Below are 24,989 nucleotides of genomic sequence, written 5' to 3'. Positions count from 1 at the left end.
GTGAGTAGCAACACATTCTTTTTCCTGCTGTACTTGGAAGAATATTTTTAAAGGCAGCTCCATGAAAGAAAATGACTGGCCTCAAATGTACGCAGTGCCTGGATCATGAAAGGGTGAGGATCTCATGCAAGTTCCTTTTACAAAGGGGACAGAGAGGAGAGCGATACAGATTTCTTATTCAGCTGCTGGAGAAATTTCTTTCAACAAGCACGTTCTCCCTCATGCCCTTGTTCAAGGAACTGTGAAAAAAAAATATACCGTTGCTAAGCATTCATTATCTAGTCACCTGTGGGCTAGCTACAAGCCACAAAGCAGAATAAATGGCTTTGTTAAAAAATTGTCTTGACTGATGCTGGGGTGCAAAAAATTGACACTACCAGGTGTGCTTTTTCTCTCTCAGAGGGAAAAACTGTATTAGGACCTTCCTGCTGAAAATATTTTATCAGGAGGTCCTCTCCCTGACACTGCCTCCCCAGCACACTGGCCCACATGATGCAGACTGCAAGCAGATTTGTTCCAGCAGCTCAGGGTTTAGATACCGTGCTGCTGACTGGAGAAAAAAAATCACATGTGAGTTAGTGGAAATGCATTTGGTTGAATTATTAATGGCAAATACCAGACTTCTCCAATTTAGCCCTATTTGCTGTTCATGTATCATTGATAAACCCGTTGTCGTTTCTATGAAGTGACCCATGTCATAGGCACAAATCACAGCTTTTTTCTCCAACATTCACCTCTTCACTATTATTTCAATGTTTAAAACAAGGGGATAGAAAACAATTAAGAATATTTTCAGCTATGAACAAGTTACCTTAAAGGTAAACCATATATTAGCATGTAGAGCAAGTCATGTATTAGCATACAGAGCAAGTTTTCCATAAACATTATATAAATGCAAGCATTTTACATGAACATCCATGAAAAACTAAGGTGGGAGAGGGTGATTCAACTGAAAAACAGTCTTGCCTTCAGCTGGTTTAATAACATATCTGTACTAGTTATGAAAATTTCACTCTGCTTTGTCTTTGAAAACTATTTCTATTTCTAAAACCCACTGCCAATGCTATACCCTTCTATCGACATATTTTTAAAAAGAGTCAGAGGTGGCACAGATTTTCACTGAGGTTCATCGGCTTTGTAATGCTTCTGCAGACAGCAAAGGACAGGATCCACCCTTCCTAACTTCAGCTGTCCACAGGGAAGGGCTATGCAGAGCTGCAGTCTCAATAGCTGGGATGATCTGCCTATCTTAACCACTTTAGTTGCTTGCACTGGGCAGCAGTTAAACATGCAAAGCTCGGAGGGACGCTTCTGTGGAGCCAATGCCATCCCCTTTTTACTCACATGACACTGTCAGCTTCTGAGCACAAGGGAAAGCGTTCCCCTACTTTGGGGAACGTGCCACTCCGCCTGCATCCAAACGCGCCAAAAACCAGCAGTAGTGTTGGGGCTCCTCCATGAAACTTGTGTTGTAACACTGCAGGTAGAAAGAGCTGCTAAATCTGGTTTTTATTATTATTATGTTGTTTCCGTTGTATCGATTGAAAAATGAGGAGGGGGGAGCAGATGTTTTAACTGTTAATGAACGCTGTCTGGAAGTCAAGGGGAGTTCTTTCCTTGACTCAACGGTATTTTGTTAGGATCCATAATAAGTAAAGGACATTTTTATCTCTGAAGAATACAGGTTTCCAAGACAGTGAATAATTTTTGCCCACCTAACTCTTATCTGAGTGAGAGAATACAAAGGCTACAGGAATGGAAACAATTATTGGTTATTTATATCATGGCAGAAATTCATAATCTCAGTGCTCTGAGATAGGGAGCCCTGTCATGCCTTCTGCACACTCACAACAAGAAATCAGAGGGCTGTACAGAAAGGCCAAGCTATTGCTGATTCCTACATGTACCTCTGCACTGCATGGTACATGCCAAGGTACTGAATGTGGTTCAGGAGGAGTGGGTGTTAAAAAAAAAAAAAAAATCACAGGCAGCTCCCCAAGTGGTTCCTAAAACCCACTCTGAGTGCTGTGGGGCTGCCTCTGCTTTTCACAACAGGGCTTGGATCAGGGTGCTTCACTGCTCCTCAGGCTCAAACACAGCCCTGCCCCGTGTTGCACCCAGTGTCCCCTCTATCCTGGCTGGTCCCCAAGCTGTGGGTCTAGACACAGTCAAGCAGTCAGTATGGTAAGCACGGGAACAAATCCCTTGGCTGCCCAGGCATCTGTGTGCCCCTCCTGGTAACAGCAGCCGAACTGCCTGACTGAAATTCCCTGCCTGAGGCACCACACTCTCCCAAAACCCACCCTGCTTGGTTTCATAGGCCAGTGGCTGTTGGATGGAAAGGCCAAAGTGCTTCCAGCAGCCTTAAAAAGCATAAAGTGGAAGGGGAGTCTGTGCTTATAAGCAGAGCAGCTGCGATTAATGAAATACTCCATGCAAAAACCTCTCCCTTTTTTTTCTTAAAGTCTAATGACACTTTGCACATGCAGCTGGCAGCTCACAAAAGCCCCTTGGTACATCTCTTTAAAAAACAGTCCTCTGCTTCTTGTTCCACAAATCACTTGAATTGCTCACATAGAAATGTATTCTTTATGGAAAAAGGGATATTACGCTATCCTATTTTGAGTCTGATCCTCCTGCATGCATAAAATTCAATGGGAGATAGATCACTGACTGCAAACTGAGCAAAATGGAGCCTTTATTGCAGGTTTCTCTGAATGGCTTTTCTGTGTAACTACTCTCTATCCAGACGCACCTGTGCAGCTACACATATGGATAGACAGACTGTCACAGGCAGACAGTTGTAACCTACCAGTAATAATAATTCAGGAGTCAGAAGTTATGACAATAGCTTATATATGAGCACATCAGCTTGATTAACAGCATAGCAAAGGAATATGCAGAGAAAAACATAGTCACAACTACTCCTGAACAGCTGGATATGGTGTATTGGTTTGCATCTTAGCCTGAAGAAAACATGAAATCTTGCATTTTAAAGCCTTCTCAAATTGTGCAGGCAGGAAAGGGATGTGTTGCTCCTGTGATTTAACTTGCAAGGCAGAAAATTCCCTGTCTCACCAAAGAAACCTCAAGGTTTGTGACAAAGAATGCTATACTTTCTAGGCATCATTTTTTTTCTGAAAAGAATAATGAAGGAAATCTGCAAAGCAATTTCTGCACTGCTTTGCTCCTCCTGACTTGCTGACTTGAGCTCCCCATTCCCTCAAGGAAAGAAACAAAGAAAGTGGTGCAGTTCTCTAAAAACCTGAATCATATGTTCTCAAAAATTACAGATCGGGTCACAGGTGACCATGCTGCTCACCCTCAATTCTTCACTGGGTGCTTGAAGTTAGCCAGAGGCACCTGGGGCCAGAGACCATAACCCTTGCCACATCTGGGATGCCTGCAGCCCATTTTAAGAAACTTCAGGAGGTAACTCTGCCTCCAGGGCCACCTTACAGAACATGTGAGGACTGCAAACCGTGCCCCACTACGAAATACTTGATAGCAGCACAATCAGTGTTAATGGGGCTTGGCAGAACACACTTAGTTTTATGAAGTTCCACACTGAAAATGACAGAAGCTACCATTACGCACTAAAGCTAAATTTAATTTTCCTCTGCGCTGCTCCAGAGCTAAGTGACATCTTTCTCCTACAAAAATCCTTTGCATAAATAAAGCAAGAAAGGCAGCAGACCTTCACAAATTAGAGCCCTAGTCTTTCTCCAACTTTCCATTCACTAATTGGATTCATACTAGTTTAAAAGTGTCAGATGTCCCTTCCGGAAATGAAGGAGAAATCTCACTGGCATCTTGCTTTGGCTGAAAAACGGCAGGACTTCAAAGAAGGACATCACAGCTCCTAAATCTGTTTGATCCGTCCCAGGAAGCCTGTGTCTGAGGTGGAAGCACAGCTGCTCCACCTCTTTGTTGTGTCACTCTGACAGAACTAAAATTGATTTCTTTAGAAATAAAAAACAAAAAACCCCCCACAAAACTCAGAGGCCATCCATACAGCCATACTAAGTTAGAGATGAAAACAACATCAAATAGGCCTGAAATAATTTTTGATAAGAAGACTGACCCCTGAAACCTGTAAAAGTTTTCAAATCCTCAGTGGTGCTGCTATGTAAAAGCTGGCAACAGCAATTATACTTACCCATCTAGAAGGCATTGGGAAATTTCACTGTAAACATCCTGGAACAATTTTTGTAAATCCAAGCCATAACCTGCCTGAGACCCTGGGGACTATGGTGCACAGCCAGAGATGCTGGACGCTGAGATCACCAGGTAGTAAACACACATTATAGGTGTGCCTTGGACTCTGCACTCTTGAGTACATTAACATCTTGCTAGGAGCCTGACAGAAAGGGCCTTTTCATGGGACAGATGCAGAACTCAGGGCACATGTGCTTTTCAAAAAAATGTCAAAATGTGTTTCTGTTCCATTTTAAGAAAAAATTAGTTCAGGGAAACAAAAATAGTCACACTTTCTAAAATCTGAAGCCTTGTCTTTTGGGCCATTCTTATTTATACCATACATTGAGAAACAGAACTTCTGCTGGAAACTGGCTAAATTCAGAACATATTGAGGACAAAGTTGGTCTTGGGCAATCTCCTGTGTTCAGGAGAAATAACACAACAAGAACAGCTGCACTGCTGATTCCAGGTTTGTAAACACAACAGAACAGGTTCCCAGTCAGTGTACGTACTTTAATTCCTCTAGCAGCTAGAAATATCTCAGAATCAGCCCTGAAATGCTACCCATGTATACTGCCCTTAAATCAAGGTGAAAAGACAGATAAATGATTCAGAACTTAAGATTTAATTGTTTTTAAACTGGTCATTCTACACCATGCTGCTTTTCTGCCTTCTGAGTCTACAGTCGGATGAAAAGACTTTTTTCACCCCAAAGCCTTTTTCTATTTCCAGCTTGCTCCCCTTAAAATTAGCTAGCAGTGATACTGCCTCAGACACAGTAGATGGGAAACCAGTCTATACAGATTTGGTTACCATAACGTTGTAAGATAGCTGACAGAAAAAGGTATGTGGCTATCACCCATTCAAATGATTTAAATATATACTCTTCTGAAGCAGCAACTTCATTTATAAACTATAAAATGGTTGTTCAGTGCTATTTAGAGGTTATCTAAAAAAATGAAGTCGTAAGTAACCTCTAATTTTCAAGCAATAGTGAGACTGCAGCTTCTATTCTGGCAACCTCTGAATTTAGCAGAAAACAGGCATTCCACAAATACCAGCAAATACTTATAATTTCTTAAGCAAATCAAAGTGAAGAGCTGGCTGATCAAAATCCATTTACCTGTTAAACCAGTCATCTGTGTAGCGGGGGTAGGGGTAGGGATCGTTACTGCTGAAGTCATAGCTGGCTTTGGCATTCTGCAAAACACAAAGAAGTTCAGTAAGTCAGCAGAAAAACAGGTTTATTCTCTTCATTCTGTGCGATGTGTCTGGACACAGACCAGTCCCTGTTGTGCTGTGCCATTTACCACACCAGCAAGCCTGGGGAAAGATGCTTTCTGGAGCGCAAAGCCTCCTGAGGACCATTAGTATTTCCAAACAGTGTGGCTAATTGTGAGGTGGTGTGAGAGCTCAGGTTACTACTGAGGGACTGTTCACCAACACTTATAAGAGTATTTAGGTGTTACGCTACTTGGTGTGGCAGGACAAAGGTTAAAACCTATTTTCCAAACAGTGGTGGAAGTGACCAGACACTTGGGTCTTCCATCATAGAATAATTTTTGAAAAACTCTTTTGTCGTACTACAGCAAACAGTCAGATTTCTAAAAGCATTTCAATGCCTAAGAATGTAAATTTCTCAAAATTCAAATGTGAAAACTGCATTAATGGTCAGCATATATGCCTGAAAATCCCTTTGCATATTTTCTTGGTCCTTTAGTTGTCTGAACAGATTCACAAATGCAGCTTTTGGGAGCTTTTGAAAATGTCATCCCATGTCTCTGCTTTTCATATAAATCTCAATCATTCCTGATTTTTGCCCTATCAGCAGAGTTAAGGACACTCAGCAACTTTTTGATGCTGTATCTGAGAAGCAAATGGAAAGTTTTAGAAAGTCAAGTGCCATCTTCTTTCTTCTCTCTTAATGAAAAAATAAATGAAGGGTGACTGAAAATTAAGCTTTTAAAAATATTTAGAATCTTCCTCTCAAGTGTATGTTCACAGAGTTTATATTTTAATAAACACCATACTCAAGGAACAGAATTATGTTAATTCTTAATTAATGTGTACTTGTATTCTTTTTATGATTTGGCTGAGCATGCTACTGAAGATAATTTGAGACTCGTGTATGAATAGATTTGCTCCTAAAAACATTCCCCTTCAGCAGATTCTCAGTTCCTGGGGTACAGGAATAGACAGTCCATTGGTAGCACCAAAGTCTTTGCATTTTGCATTCAAAGCCCCTTAACTCCCAAAAACTTGTGCCAGAATGAAATGGGGACAACATTGTCCTTGATCCTTGGAGGGTAAAACTAAGTATCTTTCAAGTTACTGTACAGTGATTTTTTTGGGTGAATCATTTCAGAAAGTCTGGTTGCTTATATTCAACATAGACAACAAATGTTTTGCAGCATTTGAATGGAGCAGAGATTTGCAGAATGCCTATCACGTGGCTTGATGCTGTTCTCCAGCTCACACATAGCTGAATCCCTTTGTGAGTATCCTTATTGATTTCTCCATATCTGTAAACTAAGGCCCTGATTTTCAGCCTGAAGATGCCTTCCAATAATGTCAGCTATAGCCACAAATTCTCAGTGCTTCAAAGTCTCTAAGGTGTATGTTTAATTCACCTCTTTTAATTACCACAACTGCTTATACAGCACTTTGAATGGCATAGATTTGTATGAGCTAAGAGTAAACAGAACCTGACTTTTCAGCCAGGGAAAGAAGGGGAATTTGACAGTGGTCTATAAATCATGAATAGCACAGAGAAGCTGGACAGGGAGTTATTATTTACTGCTTCTCATAACACAAGAACTAGTGGGAATCCATAGAAATTATCAGTGGGAAATTTAGAAGCAGCGGAAAACAAGAAGTACTTTTCCACAGAACATGTAATGAGTTACAAAATTCAGTGCCCCCCAGCAATACAGAGGTTAAAACCCCGAGTGAAATCAAAAAATGGTTAGACAAATCAGCGCAAGATAAATCTGGAAGGGGTATTAGATGCTGTGCTTCCTCCTTCTCCAACAGCCCATAAAATGGTGAATGCTAGGAGCTGGGAGGCCATAATCAGGTAGATACCACACAGTCTCTGATGTGGTGACCATACTGCGCCCCAAGCATCCACTACTGGCTGCCGCTGGAGGCAGGATCCTGAGCTAAAAGACTCTGGGCCTCACCCAGTGCACCTGGCAAAAGACATCCCACCTTAATGTCACAGAGGAAGTTTGGATTCTGCAGTGTCAGGGGAGCTGTGACAAGGATTTGTGCAAGGGGCCAAGTTTCATCCGATACATGGCAGTAAAAAGAAATGAGCCTGTCAACAGAAGATCCAGTCCTGTTCTTCATTAATGAGTGCAGCATCTACTCCCAGCAGGACAAGCTGGAGAACTTCATCCTACGGTGAAGTCAAAATAGAAACGATGACTCTCTCTGATTAATTTCATTAGCAGATAAAACCTACTCTGTCGCAGTGTCTAGCTTGGTAACCTTTGGAGAGAAATGCACTTCAATCACAAATTAAAGAAACTTTCTCAAACTATTGCCTTGGACTAGACATGGTCTGAAAACCATGCAGACTGCAAACAACTAAGCTTAGTTCCAGTGATTTCAGATCATTTCTTTCAGGTAGGTATGGTCTAACTCAGCACTAAAGATAATTAGTTCAATATATTGCCAGCTTCTTACTCAGTCAGAACTTAAGTTTTCACTCTATTGTACAGATGAGAATTTAAACTCAGTCGTAGGTCAGCTGTGGTTTTTTTCCCATCTGGAAGAAATTCAGTCCTACTTACATAGACCCTAAGCTCAAAGGGGGTCTGGTGAGGCTGATTTTTCAGGACATCATCAGACATGCAAGCACCTCATGGTATGAACTGCTTTTAACCCTAGAATTCCCTCGTGCAAAGAATTATGGATGGAAAAGCCCTTCTAGCTGTGCAGACATACCACTCGTGTCCAGAGCAGCAAGAGGCAAAGGGATTCCAGCATGAATGATTCAGCCAACCCTCCAGCAGACTGCAGCTCTGCTCTATGTCCCATGTAACCAAATGTCAGCTTATGGAAAGGTTGCTTTAGGCAGGCTATAAACAAAGTTGTGCAGCACTCTTCCACATCCCGTAGCTCTTATTCGCTTGATTTTTGGATCACTGCACTCAAACGAAAAAGATATCTAATGTAGCAGGAACCATCCACAAAGTACAAAATTAAGAAGAATTCTTGGAAAGAAAACAACTGCTGACTGCAAAATTTATCTTCATTAGGGTCTTTGAGAAAAGACAGCAAGTTTCAGCTTCATGAAGGAATATTCCGCCCACACTATGGAAGCAGTGGAACGGGTAATGAAACAGCAGCGACAAGTACAAACGGACTGCTTCAAGTTGCTAATTTAAAGATCAAATCCCCAAATATCTAAGCCTCAACCTTATTCTTTTTCTTTTTTTTTTTTTTTTTTTTTTTTTATATAAAGCATAAACCATTGAGAAATTAAATCAGCTTCAACACTGGACCAAAAAGGGAACTGCTTCAGTGAATAGCTAACATATTTCATCTTGTGTTTTGGGAACTGAATATTAAAATCCGTGGTCTGCCATCCTCCTCCACTGGCTGGACTCCCCAGTAGACAGCAAGAGGGAATTTATTGCTAACATGGAGATTTAATCAAGGTAGGAACCCAGGAGATGGCAATCAAAGCAGTGCAAAAGAGGATCTGCAACAGCACACTGAAATGAAAACATTGTGGTTTTCAATTCAGGTGATTCAGTTTCCAGTTTTAATGCCAAACTAGTCTATTGGCAGTTACTTCTCTTAGACTTGAAGTGTCTAATACTTGGTTTTTGATATCTGAGATAGTTGCCTGGTCTTCTTCTCCAGGGAGCAACTCAAGCCACCACTCTTAGGCACTGATCATACATTGTCATTTAACCTTAGATTAGTCATTAGGCTTACTGTGTTAGAACGAGATGAATCCTACCCCTCCTGTTCAGTCAAAACCAGTTCATTGTTGCAAAGCGATTTGAACTTGATGTTTCTGATGTTTATCAGTCACCTTCTATACACAATTACTTATAAATAATGTCTATTATATAATAAAAATGCCATTACAGAAAGGAATGGTATTGTATTTTAAGGCATATCACTATTTTTGCTTTCTAGCCTCTACCCCAAATAAGATGCTAACAGAAGAGTACTGGATCAGATGATGAGATTCTTTCAATCATTTATTAAGTAATGGCTTGTATATCAAAACACAAATAGATTATTTTTGCCTGTGTGTAAAATTCTACTTTCCTTAAAAATAAGCTTAGCCTGGCATTTTCCAAAGAATTGCCCTGTACTTTTTAAAATACATGCAGTAAAATCTTCTGTGTAAAATATTCATTATGTAAAATATGACAATAACAATAAATCAGTTGTCCCATGTGTTGCTCAGATCTGTAATAAAATAATGTATCTTGAATAATGCAGCAAGCCTCTGAAGCGTAATTCCATACACTTCTCCCTTTCTCTGTAACTCAAGAAATGTACCTATGCTCACATGCTAGCGCAGGAGACAAACAATTAAAGACACGTGTCCCGCTGGTCACAGTCTGATTCTATTCATCAGGTTGTATCACTGGTGAATTTAGCCCAGAGATTTGTATCTTTTAAAAGGAGAGAAACATTTTTAACACAGGTGGCATCTGGTCTTACCCTCCTCAGGCAACTGCAAATCCTTAGAGATCTGATGCAGAAAGATACCTTTTGCTTCTTTGATTTCTTTACTGATCCAAAGAGTGAGCAAACCCCTGGGCTCAAATTACAACATATAACATCTCAGAGAAACTGTACTAAATATCACCGACGTCATGTTGTGGAAAAATGAAATTCAGTTTTGTACACACAAGAAAATAGAATATGCTTACCAGGAGGCAAAGAAGGAGGCAACGTGATATTTTTCCCTAGGAGAGGTGCTATAAGGCTTAAAGTTCATTAATGAAAAAGAGGCACTGTTGCTAAGTCAGTAGTCATACAGTAAGCCCTCTCCTCTCTGCCACGGGAAGCACGCGGTTCTATTTTGTTTTGGTTTGTGATTTTTTTTAAAAATGGAAATGAAAAAAACCTGCAACTCTTAAATAGCTCTGCCTCTACATTAACTAATTTACATGTCCTATATTACTGGCCAACAAATTCAGAGCTGCATTCAAGACCTTGTCAACACCGAGAAGATATCCACAAAGTAATAGGCTGTGTTCAAAAATATTAACCTTAAAGAGCAAATTCACTGCTGGTGAATATCATCATCTCCCTCCAGAAACTTAAACCTTTTACCCAGTTCTTACAGGTACATAATAAAAGTAAAAATGCTCAGCCAGACAACACCAGCCAGATCTTGAATAATTAATAAGACTGCAGCACACTCTTCTGCCGTCCTCCTTTTCAAAACAGTCATCAACTAACACATCAGAGCATCACTTGAAATGGATGCAATAGAGAAGTGTGCTGGGTCCTGAATATTACCTGAGGTGCCCATAAACTCTCCTGGTATTCCAGTTCCAGGTTTTCACCAGAGGCCCTGCCTGGCCACACAATGAGCAAGTACAGAGCACACCACAATGGTGATTTCATTTTGAAGTTATCACTGAAAAAGCTCTTACTTCAACATTCATCAACCATCTGGGATTAGGTCAAAAGAAAAACTAGTGGCATTACAGCCAAAAGAGGATAAAATGACTACAAACAACAGGTGATGACTGATTAATTTAAAACAGTAAAAACAGTTGAGGTAACAAGCAGTAACAATTCTAACAATCCAGTCATTAGAATTTACAGGAAGAAGCACTGGCTGTCCCACCTGATGTAACTTCTTATTTTGGAAAGCTGAAACTTCTTCACTGCTTAGGTTTAAAAACAAACAAACAAAAAATGCAGGGAAAAAAAAAAAAACCATAAGAGTCTCATGTTAACATTTATATTTATCTTCATTAAGGCAACATTATTTTTAAAGTTACAGTTATGAGGAAAAATAGCTTCACCAAGATCATCTTACATTATGTTCTTTTTCTACATTAAACAGATTTCCTTTGTCAAGTAACTGAGGATCCTCTCTACATATCACTTGGCACTGCAACGTCACACAACCTCTGATTTTACTTTTTTCCCCCATTAATTTCCTTCCTACTTCCCCTCCAGACAAAATCAGAAAACCACCACGAGTTACATTGCTGGCTGGTGCTCTTCAGCATGGGAGCATCTTCAAAAAGAAAGACTGTGGCTAAACAAACTATTCCACATGGGGAAAAAGCACCTGGGCAGTACCACAGTGTTGCATACCACACAGGTAGATCTAAGCACAAACTTTTTTAAGCTTCAGACAGAAGAAATTATCAATTCCATTCTCAGGTACCAAGACTGTTGAATGTTTTCCCAATAAACAATTAAAAAAAAAAAAATCAAAGTTCAAATCCATCCAGCTAAATGACATCTAACTCTCTGCGGCTGTTTGATAATGCTTGGCTCAGAGGTATATAGTCAAACAGGACCAAAAAAGAATCACAAACTCAGAGAATTTAGGCTGAGGAGAATTTTTAAGAAGTGGAGAATTATTTTTTTTCCTAACCAAGTTTTATAAAGAAGACTAGCTTATTGAAATACCCTCCATTTCCTCTCCCCTGCATCTTCATCTGACATAGGAAAAAGCATAAGAAATTGAAGCAGGCATGAGACTTTATTAAAAAGCAAGCAGCCAAATGAACTTGTGCTTATAATAAAGAGGCTGCTTCACAATTCACCTCATGGCATTCTTAGCCTGCTCCATAATTTTTAGGTTGATGTGGAGGAAACCTGAAGTACATCACCAGTTGTTAATTACTTAGAGCCAGAGTTCTGAAAGCAAAAGCAAGTTAACCTACACAAAAATGAAACCTATTTCTGCTCAAACATTCCTTAATTTTCAGAGGGGGTGCACAAGAATCTTTAAGCTATACCTACAACATACTGAGGGGGTACTGAATGTTCATAGGGAGGCATATTGCTAAGACAATTAAATTAGTAAAATAAAAATAAACAGCTAGTTACTGTTAAAAATTTTCAGGGCAAGTAGCAAATTTAAAGCTTTAAAGCTTCAGACTATGGAACGAACTCCTTGATTTCTTTAATTCGGGGGGAAAAAAAGAAAAAAACTTGGCATCTGAGTGGCTAGAGATGTGTGAGCTGTTGGATTATTTTACTGTAATAGCAAATACAAATTGGGCAATGACTTTTACTGAAAAATACTGTGAGCACAGATTTCATCTAGCTTTAGTGTTCCATTTTATTAAAAGCCTGGCCCGCATGCCCTTTCCAATACATGGATTTTTTTCCCCCTTCAGATACTTTGATTATGTATTAGTGTGACCTACTGAAGTTGAGAGTAATAGAGCTATAAAGCTGGCAGCAGAGAAACAAGGTTCAGGTCCATTATTCTTAGTTATATTCCTGTAAGAAATAACTGACAAGTCTGTCGGTACATCAAATGTGTGCTGGGTGCTGAGCTGCAGTAAAGGTTGTGTTTGCAGTGTTTTGATGGCAGTCAGCACTTACAGCCTCTTGGAGGGATGAGCTGGAAGAGAAGGGGAACTAAGCCCTCTTGCTTCTGTCAATGAGCTCAATCCAATGTCTACCAAATCTGTCACGGGCTCTCCCACTAAACACAGTAGGCAGGATTCAGATCATGCCCAGCATATAGGTCTCTTAAGTGGCATATGGTGGATAAGGGACAATTTTTCCCATCAGTGTAAGAAAACCTATAGTTTGCAGTACAAACTCAGCAGTCACTGGAATCCAGTCATTTGACATGACATGGTCTGGGTGAAGAGCAGCCACTTGCACTGGGAGAGCAAACACTCCCCTGCTGCTGTGCGTGGCTAGCAGGAGTCGGCACCCACATCGTGCTCTGTGACCACAAAGGCATCACAGTCAGAGGCATTAAAAAATGATCAACTATCAGCAATGCTGACAGCAAAATGCAGGAATACTGGACATATGGTTTTAACAGCACTCATAAAACAAACTTGGCAGGGTATTAAGGATGACCACTTTAACAGGTTACACCAATCTATTGTTACAAACCAGGCAAACTGCAGCTCTGCAAAGAGGGAAATCAAAGTGGCTTAGATGGTTTGGGGAGTTAGCTACAACAGACAGACCTGGTCCGTGGTGGTTATGGAGAGGGGAGGACAGGGAGAGCTAATCTGGTGATACAGAGGAACTGGAAGTTGAAACAGATGAGACAGAAAGTGGTTGCGTATTTTCCTTCTTCTGAAAGGTTTCTCAGCTGACAAGAAGCCCTTAACAACTGCTCAACTGGTGTTTCACCTAAATCGCATGAATATGGAAGGTGAACGACACATAAAAGTGACGTTGCAGGTGAATCAAAAGGAGGTGAAAATTTCAGAGAAGAGACTCAAAAAACATAACGCAAACCATCATCTACATTTCTTTTGTCACAAAAAGCAAACGCAGGTTGATTTACATGCCTTACAAGTTAAAAGGTCTTGAAGATTCTGTTTTATTCCAGCTGCATGCTGACCTTATTAGCATAGTTTGAGAACATCCCAGGGGAGTATTAATAATATGACTAATATCCGTCAAGACATGCTGGGTTCTCAGGGATTTTAATGGACCAATTTATATGCTTTTGCATTAATTAAAAAGTTTGCATTGTTTATTCCATGTGGAATCAGCAAAACCAATGAACAGCTAAATCGAAAATTTCAGGGAGTGAAGGTGAGATCTCCAGAATAGACATTCTCATGTAAATCCACACATACTACATTTTGCAGGTATTTATGCTTTTCAACAGTACGTGATCATTCCAGGTTCCTGTCTTAAAGATTAGTATATTTGATAATAGCTAATGTTTTTACAGTAATTTACTGGATGCATAAATTTAAGAAATGTCCTAGACATCCTTAGCTGACTGAAAGAAAGATCCGCAACTACATCAGTCAGACACGGTATCACTGTCGACTAATTCAGCAACCGAGTTAAGTGCCACTGAATTAAAGTGATTTAGTTTCTCACAAGAAGTAATTGTAAAAAACATGTGCTAGCATTGAAATTATGAAGTCCTTGAACACAGCACAGCCTTTGTGCTCTCCTTTGTACATATTCAAAGAGAGATTAATCTCCTTTAATAAAGTCCAGACCACAACCTGCCTGCAGAACATTTCCAATGATCCCTCATCTACAACAAAGCTTATGAGTAACGACAGCACAGGGGATGTGTGACTGAGGTATCCACTAAACTTTCACCAAACAACAGCTACACAGCACTGGAAGTGGCTGAAGTTTCATCAAATACAAGCTCCTGTTCCACAGTAAAACATGTTATCCCAGGCAGTCACGTTTCCACAGATCTTGGTGTCATTATTTGCTCAGTTCAAGCTAGGAAGCCTATGCCTCTTACGGTGATGATTCAAAAAAAGGAATACACAGTAGAACAAACATTACAAACCTGTTATTTATATGATCTGCCAAATTTCTGATTGCTCTGAACTTAATGGAAAAACTACCGGTGACTTCAATGAGGTCAACATTTTATTAGACATTGCACACTGCTATTCCTCTAAGAGATGTTCATTATGCTTATTGCTTCTGTTGGGAATGCAACAGAAATGAAGAACATTATATTTAAATCAAAGCAATCTGAAATAGGGCAGGCGTTTAAAAATATCTTAACCACCTACATAGCTACTGAGAAGTGAAATATTAATATGGAGAACATAAACGCATACAACTAAAATCAAACAAATCAAAGCAAACAACCATTTCAAGATGAAGTGCCAGGACAGAAAATAATCAAATTTATTTAGAATGAACCAAATTATTTTACAGGCACAGTGAAGGAGAGGTGTTTAAAGTATTGGAGATCATCTGCATCTTTATCTACTGTATTTATAGGCTATTATGGTTTTGCAGAATAAAGTGGACTCCTCATGCCTCCCTGCCCTCCTCTTCTGCAAGTTTGGCTTACCCAAAGGGCTTGGCCAAAACTCTCCTTTTAAAACCACTTGCACGCCCACTAGTTAACAGTGGGTTTGAGACTCTCCTTGCCAAAATCACCACTGGGCTTCAAAGTCTCTCCCTAACACCTGCAAATTCTGATGAAGCTTCATGAGGGACTAGTGCTCCCCACACACGCCATCTAATTCAGAGTTCCCTGGTGATACCTCCGTAGCCAAAATGTAACTACAGAATGAAGTTTAATCAATTGCCATTTCAATGCTGATGGATATTCAGGGATTTCTACACTGGTTAGGTCTTAAAGAGTATAGTTAAAATCACTATTATTTGAAAAAAAGAAAATTTAAAAAGCTTCCAAATATAAAAATCTTCAAAAATGTTTTTGCCTTTTTCAACCCAAAATGTGGTATTTTCACTTTGGGGAAACAGAACCTCTTTATTTCGTTTTGTTGAACTTGGTTTTAAAATCACCTGGTGTGCACTGCCTCCAGGGGACCATGTATGTGACCCTGTTCACCCAAGTGGACCATGCACCAGAGTGGGATTTTGCTGTGCTGTTTTAATTCAATGTGCTCTAGAAGTCAAATATTTAAAATCAGGTTGAACTGATCCAAAATTTCACTTTTATTTTCCCATGGACACTTTGATTTTATAAAACACTCATCTTTGCTGGCAAAAATACTGTTCTGATGCAAGATTTCTGGCCAAAAGCTAACTGGTCTGCAGAAAGGGAGGTAATAAAAAACTAAAAGCAATACCAGGTCCTTCCTTAGCAAACAGTGAGCACTAACATCTTTCCTCTACTTTTCTTGCCCAAACAAAAGAAGAAAATATTTCCAAAAAACTTATGTGGAGAAACCCTGGAGAGAGGCACAAGCCAATTTCAAAACCGTCAGCCAGAACTGATGCAGAAATGTCCTTATCCACTTTCTTCCACCCCTGTGCATTTCTCATTTCAACAATCTTAATTTACTTTCCACGGATGATGCCTTAAGTGAAAATTAATACCACTGCTTAATGATTGAAGCGATTAGCCACCTTGCACTTTCTCAGTGTGCAGCTGATTAATTAAGTACATTGATTATGGAGAAAAATAGATGTTGCGGACAATGTGTGGTGTTTAGCTTGTAAAGCAAGTGTCTTTGGCACCATCTCACATTGCTTGCACACCAGGCATGCATTTAACTTGAAGATTATCCCTTTCAGATGGTTCTAATACAGAATAAAGCTGGAAACTTCTTGCAGCATTCATTGCTTTGAAAATAATCTCAGGCAAATGCAACTATACTATGTTACTATCCTCCTGATACCAAAGGAATTGTATTTTGAGGGTATTTTCTAGCCGGTATAAATCAGTACATCCCCCTGAAGAGGTCAACATCAGTGCAGCAATGCCAACTCCAGCTGTATAGACGGTACTAAGCACCAAGCCCCAGGACCTGCCAAGCATTCAGGGTCCAGATCTCTCATAATGGGCTTTAGGAAAGCAGTTAGCATAACATCTTTCAGTGGGAGAAATCCAGTTTTCAGCTGCAAACGCAGCTCTGTATGTGACACAAATCATCTCTCCTTAAGGCAATCACACCTCCTTCACAAACAGCAGCCTCCTTTGCAGAAAAAGCCTCTTTCTATGCCCTCTGGCCATATTAAATAATCCAGAGAAGAAACAGTCTTCAAATTCTTTCTGCTGTTCCATCTTTTTAATTGAGTTGAAAGCTAGAAGGCTGTAATAACATCTATGATTACAAAATATTTTTATCTTTCATTAAGTAAGAAGACACTGACATCTCCTTTACATAGCACCACGGCTTCTCTCTCCTGATAGCAGTGCTCATATTAAGTAGCTCTAAAGCAGAGAAGAGGAACTGTACAGTCACCTTATTTACACTTCAGTACATGAGCACTGCTGCGACAGGTACCTGCAAAAACAGTTACTGTTGGGAGCACAGGAGGACTATTTGCAGGACCCCATTATGTTTTCCAAGATGTGAAACATTATCTGTATGTGACAAACTCAGGACACCCTTCCAAGTACACAGAGAACCTTATCTGCCTGCTTGACCTTATCAGAGAAGGCACCATCTCTTTTTCAGCCTTTCTTATGTTAAGAGAAGAAAACAGATTGCACAGAACAGAGATGAGCCCAGAAGCTGATCCTGCACAGAATAACAGAAAAAAATAGCCAAGTCTGAAACAGAGAACTTCATTCTCTTCCCAGTAACTTCTAATTTATGCTGGTGAAACTTCATTGTCTTGCATGTCCTGAATGATCATCTTCTAAACACTAGAACCAGCCTCCTGGCTGCCAGAAGCCACTTGAGCAGCATAAACAGCCCAAGAGAAGGCCATCAGTTTTGGTTGCTAAGGTATCAGTCAGCCTGGCATTTAAACACTTGATCCATCCTTCTATCCTGGCAAAAGAGAGGTTTCATTTTGTCTCGACAATTTCTTGATGAAATTTCTGCCACAATCTGCTTTAACAGCATCCATCAAACAGCGCACTTACTGAATTTTCAGTGTTAGTAAAAGGATGTACTGTGTATTTATCCCAGGTTTGGATTGATAATTTTTAATTGTTACGATACTGTTTATTTTAGAAAACCTATTAGCAAAAACCCCAACTCCAAAGCAACACCAAAAAACCAAATTCAACCAACCAACCAACCCAAAACCCAATTAGTGATGTGTTGAAACATCTGAAACAGTTTATTCTGTTCTTTATTTTTTAATAATGCAAATGTTACTTTCAACATTGCAATTAAAATAGGTACTAGTAACAATGGCCAGCACACAGAGTTTGCCCATAACTTTGATGTATTAGCAGTTTATTGAAATTGAGTCTAGTGCATGTGCTCAATAACCCTTTGAAATGCAGTAGGAAATGGCAGTGTAACTGTCTCAGGCTCTTTTGAAAACTGCGTCGTAAGAATTGGATCTCATAAAGCTAACTGAAATCATCTGCTGACGCCAGGCAAGTATGAACCTGACTGATGGTTGGGCTTTACGTTCCCTGTGGATCCCCTGGGCTGATATTAATGATGATAGTGCAGAGACAACTGGGAGCTTTTCAAGGATCTTCAGAGGGTTTCCAGCAAATTTCAGTCTTGGAAGGGTAACATTTTTCTTGCAACAAGTTATATGTGAACGCTATTTGACTTGGGCAATTACATCAGCTGGGATTTCTGTGGGCAGATCATCACAGTCAAAGCAGCACAGTTCAACAGATGCCAATGGAGCTCTGTCAACTTACAAAACCCCACAATTAAGCCCCAGTGATTTTAGTGGAGATACTGATGATTTATACTGGTAAATTATTGAGGTGAGGCTCATGGCCTCCAGAACAATTTGCCAGTCCTTTCAGTAGCGTGCAGGTAGCCCAAGGCATACTCATAAATTCATGTTAATGAAGGAAACACAGACTTTCTAAAGGAAAGAAGATCCTTTATGTTGTTGCTAAGCTTTGCTGCACATATTGCAGTGCATAATTTATTGCCTGTATTATTTCTTATTTCTTTCATGGCTGTAAAGATTATTCAATGATGGTTTTGTTCTTCTAGAAAACAATGGAAATTGCAGCTCATAACAGAAGTAGAACATTTCAGTCCTTAAGTGATAATTATTCCAAAAATATGCTTCTGTGCCTCTCAGCAAGGTGGCAGGAGCTGTTATCATATTAGCTGGTGACAAGTTACCAGAAGTTGTGAGAGAGACTGCTTTGTGTTTGGAGATGTTGCCAGAGTGGAAAGAGAAGACAGGTAAGACCACCTGCTGTTCACATTTGAATAAGAAATGGTAGATGACAGTAAACTTCAATTAACTCCAGGGTAACTGCAGCAAGTCTTCCCTCACTCCTTACAGAGAGCCTTTTTTTCTCAGCAAACCCTTTCCTGCATACAGCTTGAGTGACAGCTGGTGAGGACCTTGGAAGACAGAACATAAGGTTGTACCATAAAGATACATGCTACAGAGAAGAAAAGACAGAAAGTTAGGGGAAAGACAGCAATGAAGAGCTGCTAGGAAGACTGCATATTTGTCTGTGCATGTTACATCTGTGTAATTCCACAAATTTCAAAATCTTTTTTCTCATCTCAGTATATTACTATCTATTACTAAGAACTGGTGCATGATTCTCATTTTACATGTATCAGTACTTTGTAAAAAAATTACCTATTCACATAGTCACCTCTGATTTTCCTACAGTAAATGTTTGTCTTATTCCCTCTCCATCCCCAGCTTTTTTTAAACAAGCTTTCAGCTTCAGGCACAGTTCAGACACTGAAACCAGCAATTCTTTACTCCTGGCCCAAGTCTCTTGGTGGGATCCCAATTTTCCTCACTACTGCTAATCAGGGACAAACCCACTTACATGAGACGATCACCTCCCTGCTGCTGTAAATGGATAATGTAGCTACACTGACCTTCACCAGCAGACACTGGCCAAGTATAAAAGTACTGCAATACAAACCGATACGAGAGAGAGATCAGCTTATATTTCTGTTTGTGGCACAACAAATCACCATTTGCTCTCTTTTAGATTTTTCTTTAAAACAATGTACTGAAATTTGTAATGTACACCCCTCACAGCTGCTGTTCTCCTCTTTTATTAGACATATCTAATATGCAGCCCTTGTTACTTCACTTTTCTTTCTCAGATGCTGTATCTTGGAGAAGTAAGTCCTGAAAATTGCTGGCTTTGTGTGTACAGTCTGAGTTGAAAGAAAACCATGGAGTACATTAGGCTTCAGCTTTTTAATTATCAGTTCATAATGAAGGGTTCTCTATGTGGGAAAAAAAAATAATTTCCTGAAGGCTGAACCTCTGCAGGGTTTCCAAGGCTTGGAAGAAAATATCGATCGTTTGACAATGAGTCTCTCTGCATTCACGGTGCAGAATGGAAAATTCCAGCTTTGCCATAACCCCCCGATCCCAGAAAAGCAAGTAGCTATACTGCAGCAAGCTGGGAGGGCGTGCTGGGAGAGCAGTCCATCCAGACCACGAGCAGGCACACTCCTTTCCATGTATATAAACTGCATTAAAAAGAAAAATGGAGGATTCAAGCTGGAAAGCTCAGAAACTGCAAAGAAAAATATGGATGGAAGTGCACTCCATATGATAGGTCATAGTTCAGCAATTTTTAGGAGAAAATACAAAATGTTTTTTTCTTTAGAAAGCTCCTTCTCTTCCCTGACCCTCCATTTTGTCTAAGTGCTAACCCCCATTAAACTATTCAAGCAAGAAAACCAGCAACTCAAAACCATAAAAGCCAAATTAAACTGAGTAACCAATGCCAAGTTTTTATACTTGAAAATGCTCAAGTGCCAAAAACACCACCTTTGAGAGACTTTCTGATTGCTCCCAATTTTCCAAGCAACATGTACAGACATTGCCAGGGTATGCAGGCATTTGCACACTTGAGAAACATAAGCTGTAGGCTTTTAATTTTCTAAAAATAAACAATATAACTTAAGAGAAAGCTGCCCCCAAAGTGCAAATGTTGTGAAACACAAAGCATGTGGTATAGGAATTGCACAAAGACGACTGCCTTTGCTATGCCAGCCAGAAGCAAGTTAACAACTCATTCCTTAAGAGACTCTTTCGCTGCATTTTTACGTCTAAACTGATCTTTCCTCCAGCTGAATTTAAGTCCTTGTCTTTAGTTCATGCCCATATTACTACCTACTAGGAAAAACGGCCCCCGTGGTCCCTGAGACGCAGTAGATGCTGTCAGAGCAGGATCTCCTAGGACTGAAGGAGGCCTCTGCAGCCTCACAGTGAGAGGAGAAGAGGCAAAGTGCAGGTGGACCAAGCCAGCAACTGCTGTGCTGTACTTGGGCGAGGGAGGAGACGGCAGATTTTAGCAGCAGGAGCAGGAGTTGGCCTTGCTCTCCAGTCAGCCACAGCAACTGCAGCCGGCTCTGTGTGAAGAGGTGCCAGCACCTCTTACTGGTTACCAAGTTTACCCTTTTACTGGTTACTTTGCCTATAACGTGCTAATTTATCAGCACATTTTCTTGCTGTGTCCTCTGGTATATTCAGCATGGAATTAAAAGTGAACCCTAGGCAATAAAGATGAGCTACATGCTTTTTTTTTTTTTAGGTTGTTTTTTTTAGGGTTTTTTTTTAGTTTTTTTTACCTTTTTTAACTTTTTTTTTCTTTTTTACCTTTTTTTTTTTTTTTTTTACCCCAATGCTGTGACAGCCTATAACCACAGATCTCATGTGACAGCTCAGATTTTTGTATTTCTCTATTAAAAGCACTGGGCTGGTATCTCCTCTAAGACTGTGATCTTTCAGATGGGGTTTCTGCTGCTCCTTTAATGACTGTCTTACCAACCGCTCATTCCTCAGTTTTTTCTCCCCTGTGCCTGACTACTGATCTGCCCTGCACAAGCGATGCCTAATTCTGCATTTTGCATTGGCCAGACAATCTTATTTTGACATCATAGCTCTAGTACTGGACCGCTCCGTGCTTGGACAAAGTCGCTCCTACGCAAACCTTTTCAGATTCTCATCTCAAGATCTGTCTCCTCACAAGTCTCTCACGACTGCCATTAAAGGTTTGTTGTCCCCATGCCCAGACAGCTTTTCTTCTCCAATATTCATCTCAATATTTCTTTTCTGAACTCTCAGGTTTCTCTCCAGCTCCACTATTTTCTGATTTCTAGCATCAAGTCTGTGCACTGTCATTCTCTGTGTCATTTTCTATTAATTTCCAGAATACTCACTATTGCCACTCTAAAAACAATACATTTCTGCTAAGCCTGACAAATATTTATCCATCAAACAGAAAATATTTTTAGAATTAGAAAACACTGTATTACTGAAAAATCTATTTTTTGTTTCTGGGCATGATCCTAGCTTCACTGTTAACAATGGAACTGCTCCTATTTGACATTATATCAGATGTGGTATACAGACTTTTTGCTTGTTTCTTTGAAATATGATGTTTAAAACCAAAATATTCCCACATACTTTGTCCACGCCCGCTGCTGAAAAAGTGAGTAAAGAGGGTGTGCTTTGCCCAGACCATATGCTAGGACATAGACACAGAGCACAATTCCTCCAAAGATAGATGCTGCCTTTCACAAACTTCTTTATTTGTATCAATTTATGGGAACGTCCTACTGAGTTATTCCTCCTGAGAGAGAATTTTGCAGTCAGGGCACAGGATTTAATTAGCTGCTATCAAGTTATTAAGCCAGCTCATAAGGAGTAAAACTGGCTTACCTCTGTGGTCAGCTATTTCCCAAATTCCTTGTCCAAAGTAAACACCTTCTATATCCATTTATTCTCCACCAAATGTGCTTTGCTACTTGCAATAACAAATACATTTTCATCCTGTGTGTTGTTATTTTCCAAATTGCAAGTATGTAAAAATAACTGTCTTACTTTTTCTCATTTTGGAGCTGCTCTGTCTGAATGGCTCATGTTTTCACCAGAATTTCCAGTTGTCTTTGTTCTTCTTTTCATTTAATTGCAGTCACAGACTAAGCCACATGGCTCAGTTGACAAAGCCTGGCCTTCCCTCAGGAAGCCACTGACTGCAGGAGGATAGCAAGACCTCAAAGCACAGACACTGCACCTCCCCTGGGCAAGGAGCCACCCCTTCTTAATGCCCATTGCCCAACGGGCCACCACAAGCACAGTGCGAGAGAGCAGCACATCACAAAGGCAACCTACAGTCCATGGGTGCTGGGAGCCCTTGTAGACAACTGAAGATAGGAGTGCTAGTGTCAATGGGGGGCTGGGGAGAGCCTGGAAAAATTAAGAAAGATAAAAATCCTCTAGTCCAAAGGTCTGAAGCCTAAGGTAGGTTTGAAGAACAATCAATTGACACAGCGGTGCTGAGAATACACAATCTGCCCTGCACGTGCTTTGAAGCACTGGATCAAAACACCTGTTATAAAGGAATTAAGCTGTTCCTGGAGGTTTCAAAGGCTAATATGTGCCTTGCCACAGCCCACAGCTCCGTGGCCCTCCAAGTGACAGGTGCATTCTGCATCTTAATAGTAGGATTTAGAGCCAATTCCCAGGTTACTCATTTCTGTCCTAAATCCAATATTGCAAGCTGCAGCTTATTTAATGTGAGGCACCACTGTCATTCCTCTACAAAGAGCCCTGTCATCTTTCCATTCCTTGCACAGGCAGTCCCATTTTTAGTCTGCTGCTTTCAATGTGAAATATATCATCTGTAAGATCAGCAGTTCAGCTGTACTGTTGTTCCACTCATTATTTAAAATTTTGTAGCAGAGGGACTATAACAATAAGAAAATCCACATTTTACAGAAAAGGTCAGCATGTACTTACGTAATTTGATGCAAGATCAGGATGCAGATAATCAATTCCTGCAGTAAGATAGTGACAGAACAGAAACCAAAGGTTAAGAGTTTTAGAACAGATTTTCTAATGATTACAGAAAAAAAGAAGATTCATTTGCAACCATAGGAAAATGATCATGGTGAATAATGCAACTAACTGAAGTAAGATCCCAGATTTTAAATGTGGACTTTTGTGTACCATTTCTGATGCAGTCCCAGCTAGGAGTTTTCAATCATTTATGTCAAAATCTAGGTGCCAACTGAAAAGGTGAGCTCAGTGACAAAATTTATTGACCTGGTCTATAGATTAGATCATATTTACTTATTAAGATTAGTTTAAATCATAATTTATCTTTATACAAGTTCTATTATCTCAAAGCATAACAAAACAAACAAGATCAGTAAGCACCAGATCATTAAAGGACATAAAAATGCATATTTTTAACCACTGAAAATTGTAAACTAAGTAGACAGAAAATTACGTAAACTAGACTTGGAGAGATCACCAAGGCCAACATTTTGGATTATGTGTATGAAAGAGAACTTTTAGTGTTGGGTTAGACCATTTTAGCAAATATCTGAGCATAGGCTCCACACCTTGGTAGCGTGCTGAAGATTGTAACAGTGCAGTGGTGTGGAATATACTCATTCTAATCCATGGTATCTTTCTACATATGGCAAATACACAAATCCCAGGGGATGGTGTAACAGAAGCAGCAGATCTACACTCAGATAGGATAAGCTGACCTATTACATATCCAGCTAAAACATACAAAGAAACGGCCACCAGTCTCCCGTTACATTTTGAACATTACTCTGCCCTACGTCTCCAACCACCACACTATTACCCGCTCAATCTTATCTGCAAGAAGAATGTCATATTATTGTGGTTATTCTAATGAAACTATTACCTGCCATTTTGTAGAGTCCTTAGCACTAGATTTGCATGAAGAGACCCCCTGTATCTGTGGAGAGCCTTACTGATCCAAATTGTAGATGAACAACAAAAGCCCCAGTGAAGAATCATGTTATTCAGGTGCTCTCTTCCAGAGTTACTGGAAGTGAATATAAGGCAAGTTACCCCCTTCTCTAAAAGCTTTATCTGATGGGCCAACAGCTTTATTTGACCTGAAGCTCAAATAGTTTGTCATTATCCCCATCCCAGCCATGCCTGGCTATTCTGAAAGCTAAGGCCTGCCTCTAAAATCAGTGAAATTGTGATTTCTCATGACATCACATGAGAGACTATCTCTCATGTGAGATTGATCTCTCATCAATATACAGATGTCTGAGTCTACTTTCTTCCACAAAAATCTTTTCTTGGGAGTAAGCAGGTGAGGAACAGAAATAAGTGATGATAGATCTCAGTTGACCCTGGAAAACATATGTGGATCCAGACATTTTATTTATTTATTTTAATATTATTCAGTCACCACAGAAGAAGAACATTCAAAATTTAGCCCAAAGGAAAGTGCAAAAGACTGC

At 39.9% G+C, this 24,989-nt stretch overlaps 1 protein-coding gene across 1 annotated transcript in view; it reads right to left on the bottom strand.

The window, feature by feature from the left end:
* Positions 1-24,989, bottom strand: part of PCSK2 (proprotein convertase subtilisin/kexin type 2) — a 107,447-nt gene that overhangs the window by 29,435 nt on the left and 53,023 nt on the right. Inside the window, exons 5-6 of the mRNA XM_074817255.1 lie at positions 23,494-23,531; positions 5,324-5,400 (exon numbers count right to left, since the gene is read on the bottom strand). Coding sequence (XP_074673356.1) covers positions 5,324-5,400; positions 23,494-23,531 — 115 coding nt within the window. The remainder of the gene's footprint in view (positions 1-5,323; positions 5,401-23,493; positions 23,532-24,989) is intronic.

Source organism: Strix aluco, chromosome 3, assembly GCF_031877795.1.
Source record: "Strix aluco isolate bStrAlu1 chromosome 3, bStrAlu1.hap1, whole genome shotgun sequence".
Lineage (NCBI taxonomy): Eukaryota > Metazoa > Chordata > Aves > Strigiformes > Strigidae > Strix > Strix aluco.
This window is presented reverse-complemented; position numbering and strand designations above follow the sequence as displayed.